The sequence below is a fragment of the Mobula hypostoma genome, chromosome 14, assembly GCF_963921235.1.
Source record: "Mobula hypostoma chromosome 14, sMobHyp1.1, whole genome shotgun sequence".
Taxonomy (NCBI): Eukaryota; Metazoa; Chordata; class Chondrichthyes; order Myliobatiformes; family Myliobatidae; genus Mobula; species Mobula hypostoma.
Window position 1 is genome coordinate 35,618,136 of NC_086110.1, and position 22,590 is coordinate 35,640,725.

Genomic DNA, 22,590 nt, shown 5'->3' on the forward strand with positions numbered 1-22,590 from the left:
GCGAGGATTTGAGGTACGAGAAGTAGGGTTTATTGGTTAGTTCCACCAGAAGCAGTTGTGAGCTCAATGAGCACCTTCCGTGACATATCATTTCCATGACTATAAGGGCTTTAAATCTGCATCCTCAACGCCTTATTCTCTCCACTGATTTTTGCAGCAGATGCAGTATAGTTTTGATACTTATCGTTCATGCATCAGGAGCAACTTGAGTAGAAAACCAGCGCCTTCAACAGGAAAGGAAGAATCACAGAAGAAATTTGTTCCCGAAGAAAACAACTGGGGTTGCAAGATACTTCCCGGAGTCTGCGCGGAATGCGCGCGCACGCGGAGGAGCCGCGTTACGAGCCCGTGCATGCGGAGGGCATTACGTCCTGGTGTCACTGAGCACGGGGTTACGTGCTCTTGCCCGCAGTGTGGGGCGCGCGCAGGTCGCTGCAGGGCTCGTGGGCGATGGCAGCCGGATACATTGTTACTCTGAAGTTGTAATGAAGTTCCATTCGAACTTTTTATCACCGACGGTCCTTGTGGATCAGAAACTGCAACAAAACTGGGAAAATGGCTGCTAATAAGGCGAAGAAAGTTACAAAAATGGCTACGAAAGCCTGTCCAGATTGTGACCAACAGGTGGGAAATATCAGACTATAAATATTTGTGCATTTCATATTCATTTCAGGTTTATCAGCAAGGATCGAGTCTTTCTTTGTGCGGTTTTGACAGGGTATATTATTGAGGTTACATATTTAAAACATTGCTCAGAACCGTTGCCATGATATTTTTGGTTATTGTATGACCTCGCAGTTGACAAAAATGATTTTTTTTTAATTTTTGAAATTTCATCCAGGATGATTATTGTTGGCTTTTAAGCGTGGGGAATATTGTATGATATCAGATTCCACTGCCTTAACTACGATCTAGTTACGAATTCTATCTGGGTTTGTAAGACAATAAAAGGATAGTATTTAGACAGTTAATGACTAGAATACAGCCCTTACAGAAATGTCTTTCATCTGAAAGTGATTAAATTGTTCTGGCGTCAGCCGAATACCGCACATTTGCAAAATTATATATTACTTCCTCGTTGATTTAGCAGCCGTATTTTAAGTCTCCTATTCGACAAAGAAGTAAATAACTTTTAGTGAAGAAATTAAACACTTTAAGATATTTTTGAATTTAGAATTTAAGCTTTGTCATGTGGCGTATGCATTGCGGGCAGTTCTAACAAATATGAATGCTGGTGAAGTGATACCGAGTTGCCAAAAGCTTAATCACAATCAATACATTCATGGGCTTACGCCTGTACTTTCAAAATACACATTTGTCCTTTTTTTAAGCTTTGAGTTCATGCTGCAAATCACGCAGCCATTTATATTGAAATTGAATTGCCCGTGAATTTCTGCTTTAACTCGGTGCTATTAAAGCAGTTCGATTATGTCGACATTGTACAGTAGTTTCATGTAGGACGGACGCCAATTCTTAAAAATATTTGCATAAGCTATGTCAGTTCATCGTTGAAACGGAAAATATAAAATACTGCAATCTTGGCAAACTGCCTTGCCTGATGTATAATCTTTCAAACAATGGAAATTTTGATTTTAAAAAATATTTTATTCGGCACTATGCAATCCTATAAGTGCCACCTGGATATTAAAAATGAGCCACAATTTATAATGATTTCCGCTGGCCTGCGTGTTTACAATTCAAATATATATTTTATAGAGTAAAGACTTTACATATGTGAACTTAATCATATCCTTTGATTAAAATGTTTACGGAGACGTAGGGCAGAAAAAACGTCATCCAATTTTAAATGTTTAATTTTTCAGATTCCTGTTGCCTGTAAATCATGTCCTTGTGGATTCATTTTTATAAGTAGAAGACTGCTGAATGCTAAACAGACTGAAAAATCACCGCCACCTAATTTAGGTAAATAATGATAAAATCTGCCAAGCTGGAGCAAAATAATCATAGTGGGGAGAAATGAAATGAGTAAGCAATACAAATTTATAATCCATTTTTAGAATACAAATTGGTATCCGTATTGCTGGCAATTTTACTTTGTGTATAGGTTGAAAATCTTTAGCAGAGGTTTTATGAGGATACATTTTCTCTCCTTTAATTTTCCTCCTTTAATGATTCTTGAGCTGAATGAGCTAATTATTGTATAATTATTGGTTGACGATTTTGCATATTAGACCACATCTGAATTTTTAGTTGTGAATTAAAATGAGTACTTAATGTGAAAGTCATTTTAATTTTCTTGTATTAACGAAGCAATATTGTAAATTGATCTCCTGTCGTGTTTCTCTCACTGTATTGTTTTGTAATGGCATAACTTAGCATATAATGAAGAATATATTATCAATTAAACATCAAGGGCCAATAAAGCACAAGAATTTTTTTCTCATTGTCCAATTGTTGTCTGATCTATGTGCTCCCTCAGCAATACCAATCACATGTAGACACATACAGGCCATGTGTGCTATTAAGAATGCCCACATTATGGATATCCTCCTGAGTTCCCATAATGTTATTAAATTCGATAGTATGATGTACGTACATTTGGTCTAGTTTCCTCACTCCACTTTTAGTAATTGTTCTCATCAGGCCTAAATGTTTTTGATGGCATTAGAAGTATGGATACCATATTGAGTGATTTTTTTTTTGTGTGTGTGTATTTTCCAACATGGGTAAAATCGACTTATGGATGTTAGTAAAAGTGGAACACATTTCTTTCCTCGGGATGGCTTGTACATAGTTATATTTTTCAATGTTCTTCCGCATTCCATTCCTTCCAATCTGGCTAAAACTTAGTTATGAATTAGGCAAAGTTTCCTTTAACTAAACATTGGAAAGATCAAGACTGACATCTTTAGCTCCCATCACAATCATTCGTCTGCTTTTACTTACAGGCTCGGGTTGAACTGGACCTTCTGAAACTCCCAAAAAGTTACTTGACCACAAGCTGAGTTTTCAGTCAAATATTCTCATCGTCAAAAGGTCCACTTCCGCTTGTCTTACCACCTTTTCTGTCAAATTGTCAACTGTCCATTTCACTCCGTAACTGCTGCTTGACTTAGAGTTTCTCTAGAACAAAGTGCTGCTCTAGGACACAGTATCTGCATTCTCTTGTGTCTCCAAGCTTCTAGTATATGGCTATTTCAATCTACCAGTCAAACTTCCACATACTGACTCCCTTTGCAAATGCAGTTCCATTTTGTCTTGCCATTGGAATCCATGCCTTTGTCCAGTGAAGATCTACATGCTGAACATCTTAAATTTTGCTATCCTCATTTTCCTCAAGACTTTCCTTTCCAGCTGCTCTGTTTAACCAAGATTTTAGTCACCAAGTGTATTATCTGTTTTGGCTTGGTATCAGTTTCCATCTGATTATCCTGCCTGGCAGCACTATTGAATATTATTTGCATTAAAGGTTTTATGTAAATGACTTGTCAGGGAAGAATTACTCAGTTTCCATGTGTGTGGTATTTATCAGGCATTTGTTTTCTTTTGAACTTTTTTTTCAGTTATTTAGCGAGACAGTATGGCATAGGCCCTTCTGGTGCTTCAAGCCGTGTAGCCCCAGCAACTCCCAACAAACCCGATTGACCCTAACCTAATCACGGGACAAGTTCCAATGACCAATTAACCTACCCGGTGCGTTTTAGGACTGTGGGAGGAAAACGGAGCACCCAGGGGAAACCCACCCATTCCACGGGGAGGACATACCTACTTCTTAAAGACGGCACCAGAACTGAACTTTGAAACACCCCGAGCTGCAGTAGCATTGTGCTAACCGCTGGGTTACCATAGTGCCTTACTTTGATACACAGTGGATTCTGGTTAATTGGGGCACATTGGGACCAGTACATTTTGGCCCAATTAAGCGGCTGCCCCAATTAGACAAAGTTTAATGGAAATAGTTAAAAAGATCTATTAAAAAAACGAACTACAATTTAACTGAGTAACAAATAATGTATTTAATTGAAACCTAGTACAAATTAGAACACTACCAAAACTACTACAGTACAATAAAACAGTGTAATTAGTTCCTAATAGTTATTGGCAGAGGAATTCATTCAGTGCATGCTGATAAGTTCCTGTGATTGACTGTAAATGACAAAACTAGTGCAGGCACCTAGTGGAGATGGTAGACTGCCTTCATACAATCCTTTCGATGATTGCATCTTCCAAATCTTCATTTTCATTGTAACATTCAAGATAATTTGTGATACTTTCAAATTCTTTGTAGGTCCTAACTTGTTGAAGTAGTGAAATAGTTTCATTTTCACTCCTGGTTGTTTCTGGAATCTCCAAGCCCAAATGCCTGAAACCACAGTGAGCAAAACAGTTCTGAATCATCTTACTGCTTATGTCTCGCCAACTATCACTGCTTTTTGAACACAAGTACTGACACTATTTTAAAAACTGTTCTCTATCAGTGTGGCGTAGTAGCTAATGGCCACACAAGTGCACAGATCTGATGCTAGCTAGAAACTGTTGAATGACAGTCTCCTATCCCAGTTAAGTAGCAGAGTGACCCAAATGAACAACAGGAATCCTGACTATTGATTAATTTTTGCTCTATAAGAGTTGTCTCAAATAAGCAGATGGCACAATAAATCGATTGCCCAATTAACTGGAATCCACTGTAATTGTGAAGTAAGTTTGATTATGCACTGTGAGGGTACACTCATTTTTAATAATGGATCTTTTCCAGTATTACTCATGGTGAAAAGAATGGTGACTTGTCTGAAACTTGTTATGTGCATATTATTCTATGGCCAAGGTGGAAGTGTTTCAAATAGTTTCCCTTTTACAAAATTCTTGGTTCTTTTAAAGTCAGTTTGTTGTGTAATCATCAAACTTTGCAAATGATTTCTGGTAGGTTTTAGTTCCAGATTAGATGCACTAATCAGCTTTTCCCCTTTTCTGGGAAAAAATAGCTTTATCTTTATAATGAAGTGTAACATCATGCATGTGTTTATTCACATGCATGAACTTGTGCCTGCATATTCTTCTATTTCAGTAGCATACTGCTTTTCATTTCCTCGGTATCTTTCTTCTCTCTAATCACGAATGGAAATTAAGGCAGATGGTGTACAAGGTTGACCAACAACACTTTGAAAGTAAATATTCTAATTTTCCTCCTGGTGGCAATGGAGGTTCATTTCCAACTGTAGACCTGACTTATGGCTGGTACAATAGAGCACCAAGTAAAAGGTAAACAGATAGCAGTGGGAAGCTGCTGCACCATGTATTACTTAGTGTAGCAAGAATTTTTATAATAAATGCTTATTAAGGACTAATAAAATAAAACTAGAAGGTGCTTGTCTTGGTCAAAGGCTGTTTGGTGTATTGACACATCTTCCACACAGCAGTAAATCTAATCCTATGTTCCTTTCATTCAACCACATGTGTGACTTGTTTTCATAAACCGAGTCTTCAACTGCCAGATCTTGTCATGCTTTCCAGTTTCACAAACCTCCGTGCAAAATAAATTCTCCTGGCTGCTTTAAATCTCTTACTCAGTCGCTTGGAGAAAAAAATGTGCAGCAGCATGCAAAAGTTTGGGCACCACGGTCAAAATTTCTGTTACTAGGAATAGCTAAGTGAGTAAAAGATGACCTGATTTCCAAAATGCATCAAGTTAAAGATGACGCATTTCTTTAATATGTTAAGCAAGATTACTTCTTTATTTCCATCTTTTACAGTTTCAAAATAACAAAAACGGAAAAGGGCCCGAAGCAAAGGTTTGGGCACCCTGCATGATAGTACTTACTAACACCCCCTTTGGCAAGTATCACAGCTTGTAAACGCTTTCTGTAGCCAGCTAAGAGTCTTTCAATTCTTGTTTGGGGGATTTTCACCCATTCTTCCTTGCAAAAGGCTTCTAGTTCTGTGAGATTCTGGGGCCGTCTTGCATGCACTGTTCTTTTGAGGTCTATCCGCAGATTTTTGATGATGTTTAGGTCGGGGAACTGTGAGGGCCATGGCAAAACCTTCAGCTTGCGCCTCTTGAGGTAGTCCATTGTGGATTTTGAGGTGTGTTTAGGATCATTATCCTGTTGTAGAAGCCATCCTCTTTTCATCTTCAGCTTTTTTACAGACAGTGTGATGTTTGTTTCCAGAATTTGCTGGTATATAATTGAATTCATTCTTCCCTCTACCAGTGAAATGTTCCCCGTGCCACTGGCTACAACACAACCCCAAAGCGTGATCGATCCACCCCTGTGCTTAACAGTTGGAGAGGTGTTCTTTTCATGAAATTCTGCACCCTTTTTTCTCCAAACATACCTTTGCTCATTGCAACCAAAACGTTCTATTTTAACTTCAGTCCACAGGACTTGTTTCCAAAGTGCATCAGGCTTGTCTAGATGTTCCTTTGCAAACTTCTGATGCTGAATTTTGTGGTGAGGACACAGGAAAGGTTTTCTTCTGATTACTCTTCCATGAAGGTCATATTTGTGCAGGTGTCGCTGCACAGTAGAACAGTGCACCACCACACCAGAGTCTGCTAAATCTTCCTGAAGGTCTTTTGCAGTCAAACGGGGGTTTTGATTTGCTTTTCTAGCAATCCTATGAGCAGTTCTCTCGGAAAGTTTTCTTGGTCTTCCAGACCTCAACTTGACCTCCACCATTCCTGTTAACTGCCATTTCTTAATTACATTACGAACTGAGGAAACGGCTACCTGAAAACATTTTGCTATCTTCTTATAGCCTTCTGCTTTGTGGGCATCATTTATTTTAAGTTTGAGTGCTAGGCAGCTGCTTAGAGGAGCCCATGGCTGCTGATTGTTGGGACAAGGTTTGAGGAGTCGGGGTATTTATAAAGCTTTGAAATTGGCATCACCTGGCCTTTCCTTACGATGACTGTGAACAAGCCATAGCCCTAACAATCTAATTAAGGTCTGAGACCTTGGTAAAAGTTATCTGACAGCTCAAATCTCTTGGGATGCCTAAACTTTTGCATGGTGCTCCTTTCCTTTTTTTCACTCTACAACTGTACAAACAAAAATAATACACTAATCTTGCTTAAAATGTTGAAAAGAATGTTTCATCTTTAACTTTATGACTTTTGGAGATCAGTTCATCTTCTACTTACTTAACTATTCACAGTAACAGAAATTTTGACCGGGGTGCCCGAACTTTTGCATGTCACTGTAATTACCCATTTCCCATTTGACACTGAGCACGTCCTATCAAATACCTTTTGATCCTCTGGTCCAACTGAAGCGTTTCTAATTTTTAACACTTTCTCGGTATTTCCTCTCGTCATCTGTATCTTGCTGCACTGGCAATGTCTCATCTCTTGCCTTCGCATTCTTCTCGAACTATATATGTGCACCATGTTGGCATTTGAATTAACGATTTTTGGGTTGCTAAGTCATACCATGAAGGCTATATCAAAATTTATTATCAATGTACATATCTGCCAACATATACAACCTTACGATCCATTTTCTTGTGCGCATTGTCAATAAATCCATTCTAGAATAATAACCATAATAGAATCAAAGAGCGACTGCACCTATTCCTATTACAAAATAATGAAAAAAAAGGTAATCTAACTTGCTATATAAGAGTCTTTTTCTCTTTTCATCCTTTTTTTGTTACTGTAAGTAGGCCATGTAGGGAGACTGCAAATGAATGCAGAGGGATCTAGCATTTCTAGTGTTTGAATCACAAAAGAAAACATGCAAGTGGTTAGGAAGGTAACTGTCATGATGACCTTGATTGCAAGCAGGTTGGAGTTTGGAAGTGGGGAAGTTATGTAACAATTGTGCAGGGTGCTTCTGAATTACACCTAGAGTGCGGGGCAGATTTTGGGTCAAATATTTAAGAAAAGATTTGCTAACCTTATTCCTGGCATATGAGTAGCTAAAAAAGCTGGATCTGTATTCTTCAGAGTTCCGACAGCTGAGGGATCATATTACTGAAACGATAGTAATGGGACAGGGTAGGAAAGTCAAGACATTAAATGAGGAGACATAGTTGCAATATAAGGGACAGATATCCAACTCAAATGCTCAAAAATCTCCTCTTCAAAGTGTGGTTCTCTGTTTATTTCATTGTACTGCTGCAGTGAAGTCACAACATATGCCGGCGATATTAAAACTGATTCTGAACCTTTGATGTTCAGAGATTTGTGGAAGTTAGATCTTTGGATGTGTTTAAAGAGAGGTGGATTTGAGGGCTATGAAAAACTAGGACAGTTGATGCCTGGGGCAGATCAGCCTAGATCATATTCAATGGTGAGGTAGAGCTGAGGGGCCAGGAGGCTCAGTTGTTCTGTTTTCATTTCACCATCGTGCTTGAATAGACTTGCTAAGATTTTCTCTTTACACTATGTCTGTACACTTGCATTTTATGGTGTTGGATTGAAAGAATTTCTAATTCCTTATGAGTCTGTAAACGATGAAACATGATAAGCAAATCTGCTATTCTACCGCCAAAGTTGCTATAACTCATAGTTGAGATCTGATCAGAAAATAAATGAGGATTGTTTCAAGATTTGATAATTTCCAAACTTCATAATTAGAATCAAAATTATGTAAATGGATGTGATTTGTCAGTCTTGGATTAGAGAGCTTGCATCTGGGTTGGAGGGTTTGCCTTGTATGGAGGGATTGGATAGTTTGGATATGTTTTTTCTTGCAGAAGGGAGGTTGAGGGATGATGTGATACTGGAACATAAAATTATACAAAGTATAGATAGGAAAGGTAACCAGCACATGGTAGTGGTGTCTAAAACTGTAGGTTTGGGGTGAGAGGGAGGAGGTTTTGAAGGGATCTGAGAAGTAAATCTTTTCCTTGCACAAAGAGGAATTGGTATCAGGTATGAGCTCCCAGGAGGAGGTGGCAAAGACCTCTGGACAGGTTCTTGAATAAGCAAGGCATACTGGCAAGTGGGATTGATATAGATAAGCATGATGGTCCACATAGACTGGATGGGCCGAAAGACCTGATATGATGCTGCCCAATTCTGTAAGCCTATGATGTCTTTGTTTCAGTAGCACAACAATCAGTAATTTGTTCTATATTGAGATTCAGCAGGTGACTATTGACATAGCATTTGGATGGTGGTAAAGTATTACCAAATCAGATGCCAGTGTTTACCAGCTAATTTGTAGTTCCCACCAGGCAATGTTCAGAAAATTATATTCACCGTTCCATTTGTTGCATGCACAGGCTATTCGTTCTACACGATATTTACTATTTGTATTACTCAGGATGATGACAAGAAGCCATAAATTCAAACTGAACTTGATTAGTTAAGGTCAGTGAGCCAAAACAATGTTTTGTAATTTCCTCTGGTCTAAGTTGTTGACTGCAGACGGTCTGGCCCTCAAGTCTTTGCTGGTTTTCTATTTTCACTATGCTCTCTAACATCCTTTCACATGACAATACAAATGTGCTTATTCCTTACGGAAATATTTTATTATAGATTGAAATGCTTTAAGATCCTTGTGTTCTTGTGTGTCTTTTGCCTTTTTGGAGATTTTTTTTGTGAGCCTGTAAGATGTAGCACACGATTCATGACTTGGTTCTCTTGAAGTGAAATGAGGTTAGAGGACGTTGTATATTTGGACCACTTTTGTAATTATTATTAATTGTATTTGAAAGATAAGGGTTTCTTTCAGTTTTTGCATGCACATGTGTAATGGAAGCTGACATGCAATTACAAGCTCCAAGCAGTGTTAGTGTTCAGCATTTTCTATACGAAAATTTGATCTTGATGGACATGCACGGGGAACTCAACAATTCAGGCAGCATCTTTGGAGGGGAATAAACTTTATTTATTAACATTTATCACATAATTTATGTGAATAAACTGATTTTCCCTCCCCTATGGAGGGGAATAGACTGTTTATTCTCTTCCAAAGATTCTACCTGACCTGCTGAGCTCCTCCATAATTTTGTGTGTGTTACTGAAGTGTGCGCTACATCTGCAGAATCTCTTCTAACTTGACAGGTTTGTAAAGGTTGTGCCACCAAGAATTTGTCTGTGATTATATTTAGGAGAGGGAGCAGGAATTGAGCATTGAAATTTTCATTTATACAGACGATGTTTTAAAATCATTTTAATGAAAAACCTCCACTAAATATAAGTCATTCAACAAGGGAAGATGGTGCTTACTGTTTTAAATTTGACAAAAGGTAAAGATTCCCAAAAAACCCAACAGAGTTTAAATAATCTTTCCTCCTGTCTTCACCAATTTTCTTCTTTGTTATTACAAGATGATAGCGAGTGAACTTCTATTCCAAATCTGCACTTGAACTCCTGGGGGAATTTTGTTTTAATCACATCTACTTTGAAACAAAAATCAACCCCAGTTTAGTTGCATTTCCAAAGTATGGGCATGGGTTCCAGATTGACATTAACAGGACACTTTGGGTTTGGGAAAGACTTTGGGTTATTATTCATGATGGACTGTTTCCTTTTGTGTACCACTTGAGTGGAATGTGATCATAGACTTGATTTATATGCCTTATAGGAATAACAAACTCTTATTTTGTGGATAGACAACAAGTCGGCAGCTAAGAGACGGAGAACAGAGAGAGCACGTCGAGAGAAAGCCAATTCTCCTCTAACCAAAGATTTGGAAAACAGGAAGCGCTCTAGGTCAGAGAGCCATTCTGAGCAGATTCGACGGCGGCGAGGGCGTCCAAAAACTGGCCCAAGCAAAAAGCACGATGACGATAAAGGTAAAATACTGGAGTGGCTCTGACTCGATGGTGAGGGCTGGGATTGAAGTTTCACGCTTTTTTAAATTCATTGCCAATTGCGGTTAGCGAGGGAAATGGGTTCAAGCTGGGCTCTCCCTACTCTCATGCAGAAAACCAGCACTAACAGAGGAATCGTAATATTCTTCGAATTGTCATTCGGTATATTTTTACCAATAGTGCATCTGCGTTTTGTGAATAGTACTTTATTTTTGCTTTTGTTTAACCATTCTCCTTTCTTGAAGTGGCTCGTTTCATCTACAACATGCACACAGAAACTGAGCGCTAGTAATGAGAAATAGGAGGCTAGAGGTATTGGAGCAAGTGATCACCTTCATGTGTCCCCAAACTTGTATTTTGCTGCAACATAAAACTCAATCAGAGTGATAACCTTGGTTGACAATTTTTGTTTCCATCTTGAGGCATATCTTTTATTAATCAGGTAATTATCAGCTAGCTAGAGATTACATTTTCCTTATTCTTGAATGTTGATCCAATCAGTGAAGTGATTAACAAGTGGGCAACAAAAAGGTTACGTTTTATAAAAATAACCTTTGCCCTTTTGGCCTATGTGTAACACAACACTCTCGTGTTTTCAGATTTAAAACGTTGAATTTCTTTGGGGGTTCGGGATTTCAGCCGGTCAGTAAAATGGGCAAGAATGCATATAGAATAGAAAGGATCTAGTTCTCATATTGCCATGTGTTAGCCATTCTTCTAAAGATTCCAGGGTACATTCAATAGCTTTGTAGCTTAAATGTAAGGAAAACATTATTAAACAAAACCAGAATTCCACTGGTATGAATAGTTCAGTAAACCCTAAGATTGTGCAATGTTGCAACAAAGTATTGTTTTTCTTCGAATAATGCCACGAAAATGTACAATTCTAACCACATGCAAATCGTATCTTTTCTCTTTTTTAAAAAATATCCACGTATTAAAATCGGGGAGATTATTTCAAATGGGTATTTCTTTGCAAGTTCCCACAATTTTTGAATTCTCCATCGACAACCTTTGGTCCCACGGTTGTTATGAAAGGAAATGCAATGAGCTCTGAGGTGTGTGTTTCTTCATGTGATTCTGAATCATTTCTTTGGGAGACTGTGGGGTTAAGTGATAAAGTTGATGTGTAAGCTTTTGACCTTGGGGAGACTGCACTTTTTGGAACTGGTTCATCATAGCTCTCTCCTTTTTGCTTTACAGAAAGGCAAGAAAAAGAAGTTGATGTGTATGCCACTCTTTCAGATGAAAGAGCTTTTGTATTTTCAGTGGCGTTGGCAGAAATAAACAGAAAAATAATCAATCAGAAATTAATTCTTTGACGAAGCATGCAAAAGTGAGATATAACCGCAACTCAGGACCCACTCTTGCTCAGTTTATTTCACCAATATGGACCTTGCATTTTCTAGCAATATTGGAGAAGCCTGGACATTGCTGTCAAGTTAACTCTTGTTAACTTGCTTAATTGTCAGATGACTGCACCTAACAGCAGAACTTTCAGAGGCCGTGGACGTGGACATGCAGTAGTTTGAACTTGTGCACCAAAGAAGAAGGCAATTCTTTAAATTCCAATTTCACTTTGTACAAAAAATAATGCCACATTGAATTTAGAAGAGTAATGTGGTTTGATGCATTGACCAAGAAACGGGTGAACTATGGAAAATATTATCTTCCTCAATCAGATTCAGCAGGCGTTAGGTTAAGCCAAGAAAGGAAATATAAGTTGTTCCTGTAGTATATTTCAAAGGTTCCAGAACTGATTAATTCTTGTTTCAGATGCACGTTTCTATCTGTATTTTATCTTATTTATGACATTGAGTGCATGGATGCATGGATGTAATAATCTCTGTTCTAATCGGTGTAATTAGTCTAAACACTGCAAAGAATCATAAAATACTATAATAAAAAGTCTTAAGTTTCATACATCTTTTGATCCTTTTCAATTTTAAATGTTAACTTTCTGAATTTTAACTTTTGTGGTTTGACACTAGCATAAATTAATCCCAGGAATGTATTGCATACAATTTTTGGAGTTATTTTGATAATTTTCTCTGTAATAAATGCATTTATATATAATAATGTGTGGTATAAATGGACTTTTGACTTAAGGCTGAATTAAGAAGCTGTACTTGTGAACTTGATGTCGATTTACCATCTGATGTTTAATTTTTGCATATCCTTTCACATCACAGATATGAGGATATTGCTAGTGGGGGAAGTAGACATCTAGTGGGATTCTAAGAGCATAAAACAGGGCCCAACCAAATGGTTTTCAAGAGGTGGTACAACTATAACAGGGCTCCCTGTCTTGGAGTCCACAAACCTCTTGTTTAATGGTAGGGGTCCTTGGCATGGAAAAGGTTGGGATTTCCTGAACTACAGGATCATTATAAAACAGAAAGAGGTTATCCAAATCATACATATGCAGAGAAATCCATCAGTTTCATTACCCTGCTCTTAATTTACCCTGCAAGTTATCCTCTTCAAATCAATTTTAAAAGCCCTGATTGACCTGCTTTCATCTCCCACTGTAGACACAAGTGTATTGTCACAATAACTTTGTCTTTACAAAAAACCTTATTGCTCAAATTTGTCTTGTAACCTTGCTTCCTTCTGCCCACCCCATGCCCTGACTTGTCTTTTCTCTGTCGCTTCAAATCTACATTCCCCAAAATACCTGATGGGAACAGCTTCCCTTTATTTGAACCTGTCACGATTTTGTACAATGCCCAACCTATTGGAAGAACTCAGCAGGTGGAGCAGCATTGTCAGGAGGAAAGGAATAGTTGACATTTTCCGCTGAACCCCCCGTGCATCTGAACTGAGAATGGAGAAGTGAGGTGGCCTGCATTGAGGGGAGATGGGGAGTGACAAGTAAGGACTTGGAGGTGTTTGGTGGACTGAGGAGGAGTGTAAGATGACAGGAAGATATTGGCAGATAGGGCAGGTGAGTGGGACTGGAGGTGGAAGACTGTGGCAGGTGGATGGTAGATGGAGGCAGATGAATAAAGTGGAAGAAGAAAGGAACAGATGGAGCAAGGTGGAGGGAGGAACTGTGAAGATAGAGACAGCCGCTCATGGGAGATGACCAGGAGGCTTGGGGGGAAGAAACTGTGAAGTTGGTAGATAGAGCAGTGGGAGGGGGACTGTTGGATCAAAAGGAGAAATGTGGGTGGGGGTGGTAGAGAGGAAAAATGTTGGGTCATTAACTAAAATTAGAAAATACAGTATTCATATTGAGTTGTAGATTAGCCAGGCAGTATTTAAGATGATGCTCCTCCATCCTGCGTTGAGCTTCATCCGGGCAGAAGAGAAGAAGCATGGAGCAGCCAGTGTGGGATTGGGAAGGGGAATTGAGATGGTTGACAGCGGGGAGCATGGAATGTCCACTGTGGACTGAAAGTCGGTGTTCTGTAAAATGGTCACAAAGTTTGTGCTTGATCTTGTACACCTAGAAGTTTTAATTCCAAGGAGAACATTTCTAGCTTTCTGGGTGTAAATCCCTTATCCTAGCAACTAAAATTTTCTCCAATCCATCTGAACTTCTGCCTGATTTCTAAAGTTAGCAGAGCCTTACTGTTGCCTAAGGTTCAATATTCATTAACTTGTTTTTGTCCGCCTGTTTATAAAGCCCTGAATCCCACATACGTTAGTAGCTGCACACTCAACATGTTATAAATGTGCATCATAGGCACTAATTAAAGAAAAAGAAATTTTAAGATTTTATTTCTTACTTCCATCCCATAATATCAGGGAGTAAAAATCTTCATGTTGCATCTCCGTCGCTGTGTACAAGCAATTAGGAAGGGAAGTGTGGGAGGATATTGCCCAAACACTAAGATTGTATACAGAATTGTTTTGTATACATGTATGTACAGTCAGATACAAAGTACAGTCAGCTATGCAATCAGATCAATGTGTATTGATAAATCCGATGGCCTGGTGAAAGAAGCTGTCCCAGAGACTGTTGGTTCTGGCCTTAATGCTGTGGTACCGTTTGCCAGACAGAAGCAGCTGGAACAGCTTGTGGTTGGGGTGGCTGGTGTCTCTAGTGATCCTCCCGGTCCTTTTTATGCAGCTGCTGCAGTAAGTGTCCGGAATGGAGGGAAGTTCACATCCACAGATTTCCTGGGCTGTCCGCACCACTCCCTGCAGTGCCCTGTGACAGAGGGTAGTACAGTTCCCATACCAGGTGATGACACAGCCAGTCAGGATGCTTAGGTTGTGTGGGTATCGCTTTTATCTGGCCTTTTCTTCTATGTTCTCGCATAGTTGAGAGTATAGATTTTTTTTGTATTAACTCTAAAATTTGCCTATTGCAACGGAGTTAGTGTGGGGAACTGAGCCTTTGGCTCAAGTTATTTTGTCAAGGAGAGGCAGAGGCTACATTGAGGTTTCCGTCAAGTTTCTTTTTCTTTAATTAGTGCCTAGCTAGTGTAGTGAGAATGCATCCCAGGCCAGTGATAAACTCCTTATGTAAGATGTGGGAGATCAGGGCGACGTCTGGCCCCTCTGATTGCTGTATTTGGGAGAAGTGCAGCTTCCTGCAGACCGTGATAGGGCGCCAAGCTTGGATGACCTTCGGCTCATCTGGGAGGCTGAGGAGGTGATTGGTGCTGCCTGGAGGGTGTCACATGCAAGTTGCAGGAGCCAGGTAGCAGAGAGATTGTTAGGGAAGAGAATGGGAGTAATCAGTGCAGAGTACCCTGTGGCCGTTAACCTCAATAGCAAGTATACCGCTCTCGATACTGTTGGGGAGTAAGACCTATAAGGTTCTTGGTGCAGCGACCAGGTCTATGGTACTGAGTCTGGCTCTGTGGCTCAGAAGGGAAGGAAGGAAAAGAGGAGAGTGGAGATAATAGGGAATATAACAGGAGAACGGACAGGAGATTCTGTGGTTGTGAAATAGACTCCCAGCCTATGCTGCCTCCCAAGTGTCAGTGTCAGGGATGTCACAGATCAGGACAACAGCATTCTTAAGGAAGAAGGTGAGCAGCCAGAATTTGTGGTACACACTGGTACCAATGACTTAGGTAGGAAAAGAGTGGAGGTCTTGAAGAGAGAATGTGGAGAGCTAGGCAGGAAGTTGAAAAGTGAGAATTCAAGGGTAGTAATCTCTGGATGTGCCAGTGAGTGTAAGGACAGAATGATTTGCAGTTGACTGTATGGCTGAAGTATTGGTGCAGGGAACAGGGTTTCATATTCGTGTATCACTGGGATCTCTTCTGGGGAAAGTATGACCTGTATATGGGGCAATGGATGTGATGGTAAATGCAATGCATAAAGAGACTGTGAGGAAGGATAGATAGTGGATAAAGCACAACTGTAGTCACGTTGGATGGGTCGAAATGTGTTTATTTTGCTGGAAGGAGTATCACAACAAGGGTGCTGAATGCAGAGGGTCACTATATGGAACTCTGACATTGTGGGCATTACAGAAGTTTGGCTAACAAAAGGCTGGAATGGCTACTGAATGTTCTGGGGTTTAGATATTTCAAAAGGGACAGGGAGGGAGGTAAATAGAGTAACATTACTCATCTGGGATAGTTTCAAAGCTGCAGAAAGGGAGAGCATCATGGTGGGAGCATCTACTGAGTCAGAGTGGGTGGATGTCAGAGATGGGAAGGGAGCACTCACTCTATTGGGAGTATTCCGTAGTGTTCCCCTCTCCCAGCCCTGCCCCAAAATATAACTGAGATGCTAGGAGCAGATTTTGAAAAAGTGCAAAAATAACAGAGCTGTTGTCAAGGGTTATATCAACATCCCTAGCATTGATTGGCACCTCCCTAGTGCGAAAGGTTCAGATGGGGTGGAATTTGTTACGTGCGTCCAGGAAGGATTCCTGACCCATGACATAGACAGGCTGCCCAGAGGAGAGGTCATGTAGGATCTGGTGTTCAGCAATCAACCTGGTCAGGTGACAGATCTCTCAATGGGTGGGCATTTCACAGACAGTGACCACAACTCCTTGACCTTTGCCATAGCCTCGGACAGGGATAAAACCAGAGAGCGTGGGAAAGTATTTAGTTGGGAGTGGGTGAATTATATTCATTAGGCAGGAACTTGGGAGTGTAAATTGGGAAACGATGTACTCAGGAATGCACAACGGAAATGTGGAGGTTGTTTGTATGGGTTTCTGGATAGGTTTGCCTTGTTGAAGCAGGGAGAAGAGCTTCAGGAACCATGGTTGACAGGCAATGTGTAACACCTGCAGTAACACACACACACAATGCTGGAGGAACTCAGCAGTTCAGGCCATATCTATGGAAATGAATAAACAGTCAATGTCTTGGGCTGAGACCCTTCATCAGAACTGGAAAGGAAGGGGAAAGAAGCCAGAATCAGAAGGTAGCAAAAGGCAAAGGAGTACAAGCCAGAAGGTGATAGGTGAAGCCAGGTGTTTGGGGGAGGAGGATGAAGCAAGAAGTTGGGAGGTGAGAGGTGGAAAAGGTAAAGGGCTGGAGAAGAAATAATGTAAGAGAGGAGAGTGGACCATGTGAGAAAGGGAAAGAGGAGGGCCACCGGGGGAAGTGATAGGCAAGTGAGAAGAGGTGAGAGGCCAGAATGAAGAATTGAAGAGGGGAGGGGTGAAAAAATTACTGGAAGATGGAGAAATCGATGCTCATGCCTTTAAGTTGGAGGCTACCTAGATGGAATGTGAGGTGTTGCTCCTCCAGTGTGAGATCTGCCTCATCGTAGGAGGCCATGGACAGACATGTGAGACAGGAATATGGATGGGAACTAAAATGTTTGACCACCGGGAAATTCTGAGTTTTGCAGATGGAGTGGAGGTATCTGACAAAGCAGTATCCCAAGTTATGTCAGGTCTCACCAATGCAGACGACTCCAACAGATTCACAGATGAAGTGTTGTTTCATCTGGAAGGATTGGTGGGGCCCTGGATGAAGGTGAAGGACGAGGTGAATGGGCGGGTAAGGCACTTCTGCCACTTGTGGAGATGTGTGCCGGGTGGGATGTATAGACAAGGGAAAATAGGAGCGAGAGATCCTTGCAGAAAGCAGAGAGTTGGAGAAATTAAAGATGTAGGGTACTGCTGAAGATAGCTGATGTTGTGGAGAATAATACGTGGCATGAGGACGCTCATGAGGTGGTAGGTGCGGATAGTGAAGATATCCATGGGAATTGGTAGATTAAAAATTAGAACATCTAGTCAAGACAAAGAAAGAAGCATACTTAAGACTCAAGGATTAGATATGCCTCTATTTAATTACAAAGTAGCCAAGAAGGAACTTGAGAAGGTCTTGGCATGTAGGATTTAAGGAAAACCCCAAGGCATTCTACATGTACGTAAAAGACAGGAGGATGACTAAAGTGATGGTAGGATCAATCAGGGATAGGAAAGGAAACGTCTGCCTCGAGTAAGGGCAGATAGGAGGTAAGGGAGAGGAACCATGACGAATGTGAGGACAGCATAAAACATGCTAAGAAAGAGGAATTGCTGAAAATTTTGAAAAACATTAGAATAGCTATCCTTGGGACCAGATGGGAGATGCCTTAGAAAATTAAAGAAGAGGTTGCTTCATTTTTGGTGGTGATCTTTGTATTTGCATTGGCCCCAGGAGCAGCACCAGAAGACTGGAGGGTGGCAAATGTTATTCTTTTGTTCAAAAAGGTAATAGGGATACCCCTGTGAATTATAGACCCAAGTGGGCAAACTATTGGAGAGGATTCTTGGAGACAGGACGTATCGACTTTTGGAGAAGCAAAGTCTGATTAGGGATATTCAGCATGGCTTTGTGAGGGGCAGGTCATGCTTCACAAGCCTGATTGTATTGTTTGAGGAAGTGACTGAATAAATTGATGCAGGAAAAGCACTTGATGGGGTGTACATGGATTTTAGTCAGGAATTTGACAAGGTAGGGTCATTCAGAAATTCAGGAGTCATGGAATCTGGGGAAGCTCGACTGTGTAGATTTGAAATTGGCTTGCTCATTGAAGCCAGAAGGTGGTAGCAGAGGGTGGTGGTATTCTGCCTGGAGGTCAGTGACCAGTGATGTTCTGCAGGGATCTGATCTGTTCTGTTCTTTGTGATTTTTAGAAATGACTTGGATGAAGAAGTGGAAGGGTGAGTTAATAAGTTTGCAGATGACACAAAGATTGGTGACGTTGTGGATTGTGTTGAAGGTTATCATAGGTTACAGCAGGGAATTAATAGGATGCAGAGCTAGACTGAGAAGTGGCAGATGAAAAGTATGAAGTGATATGCTTTAGAAGGTTGAACTTGAAGGAAGAGTACCAGAGTTAAAGGCAGAATTCTTAACAGTGGGGAGGGACAGAACGACATTGGAGTCTGTATACATCGATCCCTCACAGTTGACACACAAGTTGTTAGGATGGTGTGTTGGTTTCTTTAGTTGGGAGATTAAGTTCAAGAGCCACGGTGTAATGTTGTAGCTCAATAAAACTCTCCTTAGACCACCCTTGGAATATCAGATTTAATGTCACCAGCAAATGTCATGAAATTTGTTGTTTTGCAGTAGCAGTACATTTCAATACACAGTTATAAAAACTATAAATTACAGTAAGTAGGTGTACATAATAAATTAGTCATGCAAAAATAGTGGGTGAAATACTGAGCTAGTGTTCATGGGTTCATTGTCCATTCAGAAATCTGGTAGTGGAGGGGAAGAAGCTGTTCCTGAAATGTTGAGTGTGTGTCTTCAGGCTCCTGTATCACCACCTTGATGGTAGCAATGAGAAGAGGGCACGTCCTGGGTGATGGGGTTCCTTAATGAGGGATGCTGCCTTTTTGAGGCATCGCCTTTTGGAGGTGTCCTGGATGCTGGGGACCCACTGCCCATGATGGAGCTGACTGAGTTTACAACTTTCTGCAGCTTTTCCCGATTCTGTGTAGCCACCCCCCCCCCCCTTCGCCCAATACCAGTTGGTGATGCAACCAGTTAGAATGCTCTCCACAGTAAGTCTGTAGAAATTTGTGAGAATCTTTGGTGACATACCAATTCTCCTCAAAGTCCTTATGAAATACAGCTGCCTTCATGCCTTGGTTGTAATTACATCAATATGTTCGGCTCAGGATCGATCCTCAGAGACGCTGACACCTAGGAACTTGAAACTGCTTACCCTATCCACGTGATTACTTGATGAGGATTCCCCATTCCTGAAGTCTGCAATCAATTCCTTGATCTTACTGATGTTGAGAGCAAGGTTGATGCTGCATCACTGCTCAACCAGCTGATCTATCTCATTCCTGTACACCACCTCATCAGCACCTGAAATTCTGCCAGCAGTAGTTGTGTCGTTGGTGAATTTGTAGATGGTGCTTTAGCTGTGCCTAGCCACACGGTTGTTATGTTACTTCTGTTTAAACGTACCATGGATTAACAGTAAAGAATCATATCCTGGAAGAATTAGAGAACTTTTATTTACAGTAGTAAACAAGCACGTCTTAACCCAGCCACGTGCTGGAACATTCTGGCAATCCTGCGCATGCCCAGTGCTCTGTCCAATCATGTACTGGCACATCATTGCACATGATATCACCACAACAGTCGTGGGTGTAGAGAGAGTAGAGCAGTGGACTAAGTACACATCTTTGAGGTCCAGCAGTGTTGATTATCAGTGAGGAGGAGATTTTATTTCCATTCTGCACAGACTGTGGTCTCCCGGTGAGGAAGTCAAAGATCCAATTGTAGAGGGAGGTACAGAGACCCAGGTTTTGGAGTTTGTTGATTAGAACTGAGGGTAAGATTGTGTTTAACGCTGAGCTGTAGTCAATAAGCAGCAGCCTGACATAAATTCGCCTATCTTCCAGGTGATCCCAGGCTGAGTGCAGAGCCAGTGCGAATGCATACACTGTAGACCTATTGTGGCGATAGGCAAATTGCAGTGTGTCCAGGTCCTTGGTTAGGCAGGCGTTGATTGTAGCCATGGCCAACCCCTCAAAGCACTTCTGTTAGAGTGAGTTTTTCAGTAGATGATTCATTTACACTTAAATGACTCTGGCCACCAGGCTTCTATTTGACAAAGTACTGTAGATTGAGTTCACAACAATGCATTTCCTAAAAGCTGTAAATATTGGGATACTAGCCAGAGGCTGCGGATGGAAGTGTGAAGTTTACAGGTAGTTTCGAAGACAGTATTATCCATACTTCATAGATATGAATTGTCTTCTATGTTAGCACGTAAAATGCCAAATAAATGTATTCTGGATTTAACTTGCATTCCTAAAGGCTGTGGATACCAACTCAGACATGTTGGTGTTGGAAGGAAAGGATGAAGTTAGAAGGTGTGATGTTTTGTATGTAGCTTCAAAAGGAAGCATTGTCTATGCATTGTCTATAACTTCTTAAGTAGCGATTGCCTTTGTGTTTAGCATATAAATATCGAGCCCACACTGGGCTAGCAGGCCTTTCTACCGAAAGCGTCTCTGTCCGTATGATGCCTACTGTACTTTGTTGTGTCGAATAAAGAAGCTGCTTTGTATCTCCCAGTGACTCTGTCTCTCCGGTAATTTCATCCACACCACAACACTTCATCATATGAATGCCACTGGGTGGTAGTCATTGAGGCAGTCTCCCTGCTCTTCTTGGGCACTGGTATGATTGCCGTCCTTTTGAAGCAGGCTCTGACTGCAGCAATGAGAGTTTGAAAATGTCCTTGAACAGTCCCATTAGTTGGTTGGCACAGCTTTCAGAGTCCTACCAGGTACACCATTAGGGCCTGATGCCTTGCAAGAGTTCACCCTCTTAAAAAGATTTTCTGACATAGGCCTCTGAGACAGAGATCACAGAGTCACCGGATGCTCCAGGGATTCGGATGGATGTGATTTTATTCTCCCTTTCAAAGCGTGCATGTAAGACGTTGAGCTCCTCTGGAAGTGAAGCATCGTGATCATTCATGATATTAGGTTTTGATTTGTAGGAAGTAAGGGCCTGCAAACTCTGCCAGAGCTAACGTGCATCCGATTCCATCTCTAACTTCAATCGGAATTGTTTTTTTGCTCTTATGATAGCCTTCTGTAGGTCATGCCCAGACTTATATATAGTTCCGGTTCACTGGTCTTGAATGCCACAGATGTTGCCCTCAGCAGACTATGAAAATCCTGGCTCATCCATGAGTTTTGATTTGGGTATGTCCGGTAAGTTCTCAAGTCCGGTCACACTCATCCACACAGGTTTTGATGAAGTTGGTGGCAACTGTGGCGTATTCACTGAGACTTGAAAATGATTCCCTGAATATTGTCCAGTCCTGTAAGCACTCCTCCACCTCTCTTGTCCATACCTTCTTGGTCCTCTGGTGCTGCAGAGGGTATCCTGTTCAGTTTTGGTTGCCTCATTATAGGAAGAATTTGGGAGCTTTAGAGAAGGTGTGCAGGATATTTACCGGGATGCTGCTTGGATTGGAGACCATCGCTTATGGGGATGCAATGGGTGAGTTAAGGCCTTTGTCTTCGGTTGAAGGAGGATGAGGGATGACTTGATAGAGTTGTAGAAGATGATAAGAGGCATAGATAGAGTGGACAGCCTGAGACATTTTCTCAGTGCAGAAATGGCTAATACGAAGAGGCACAATTTTACGGTGACTGAAGGAACATACGTTATAGGGGGAACGTCGGTGGTAGTTTTTCCATACAGAGAATGGTAGGTGCTGTGAGGGGTGGTGGTAGAGGCAGAAACATTAAAAAGAGATTTGAGAGGCTCTTAGATAGACACATGGATGAAAGGAAAATGAAGGGCCACTGTATGTGGGGGGGTGGGGGGGGAGGTTAGATTGATCTTAGAGTATATTGTCGGCTGAAGGGTTACTCTGTGCTGTACTTTCTATGTTCTATATTTCAAAGATAAGTTTTCTGACTTACGGGTGTAAATTTAAGGATTGGTGAGC

At 40.9% G+C, this 22,590-nt stretch overlaps 1 protein-coding gene across 1 annotated transcript; it reads left to right on the forward strand.

Moving 5' to 3' along the window:
* The first annotated feature begins 492 nt into the window (after nucleotides 1-492).
* Nucleotides 493-12,805, forward strand: c14h16orf87 (chromosome 14 C16orf87 homolog). Its single transcript, XM_063066937.1, has 4 exons — nucleotides 493-624; nucleotides 1,824-1,923; nucleotides 10,525-10,707; nucleotides 11,929-12,805. The coding sequence occupies exons 1-4, from the start codon at nucleotides 556-558 to the stop codon at nucleotides 12,045-12,047; spliced, it is 471 nt and encodes a 156-aa protein (XP_062923007.1). The 5' UTR covers nucleotides 493-555; the 3' UTR covers nucleotides 12,048-12,805.
* The last annotated feature ends 9,785 nt before the right edge of the window (nucleotides 12,806-22,590 follow it).

Coding starts and splice junctions, on each gene's coding strand:
- c14h16orf87 (XM_063066937.1), top strand. CDS start 556: ATGGCTGCTAATAAGGCGAAGAAAGTTACAAAAATGGCTACGAAAGCC. Junction 625..1,823: donor GTCCAGATTGTGACCAACAG/GTGGGAAATATC, acceptor TTAATTTTTCAG/ATTCCTGTTGCCTGTAAATC. Junction 1,924..10,524: donor ATCACCGCCACCTAATTTAG/GTAAATAATGAT, acceptor TTTTGTGGATAG/ACAACAAGTCGGCAGCTAAG.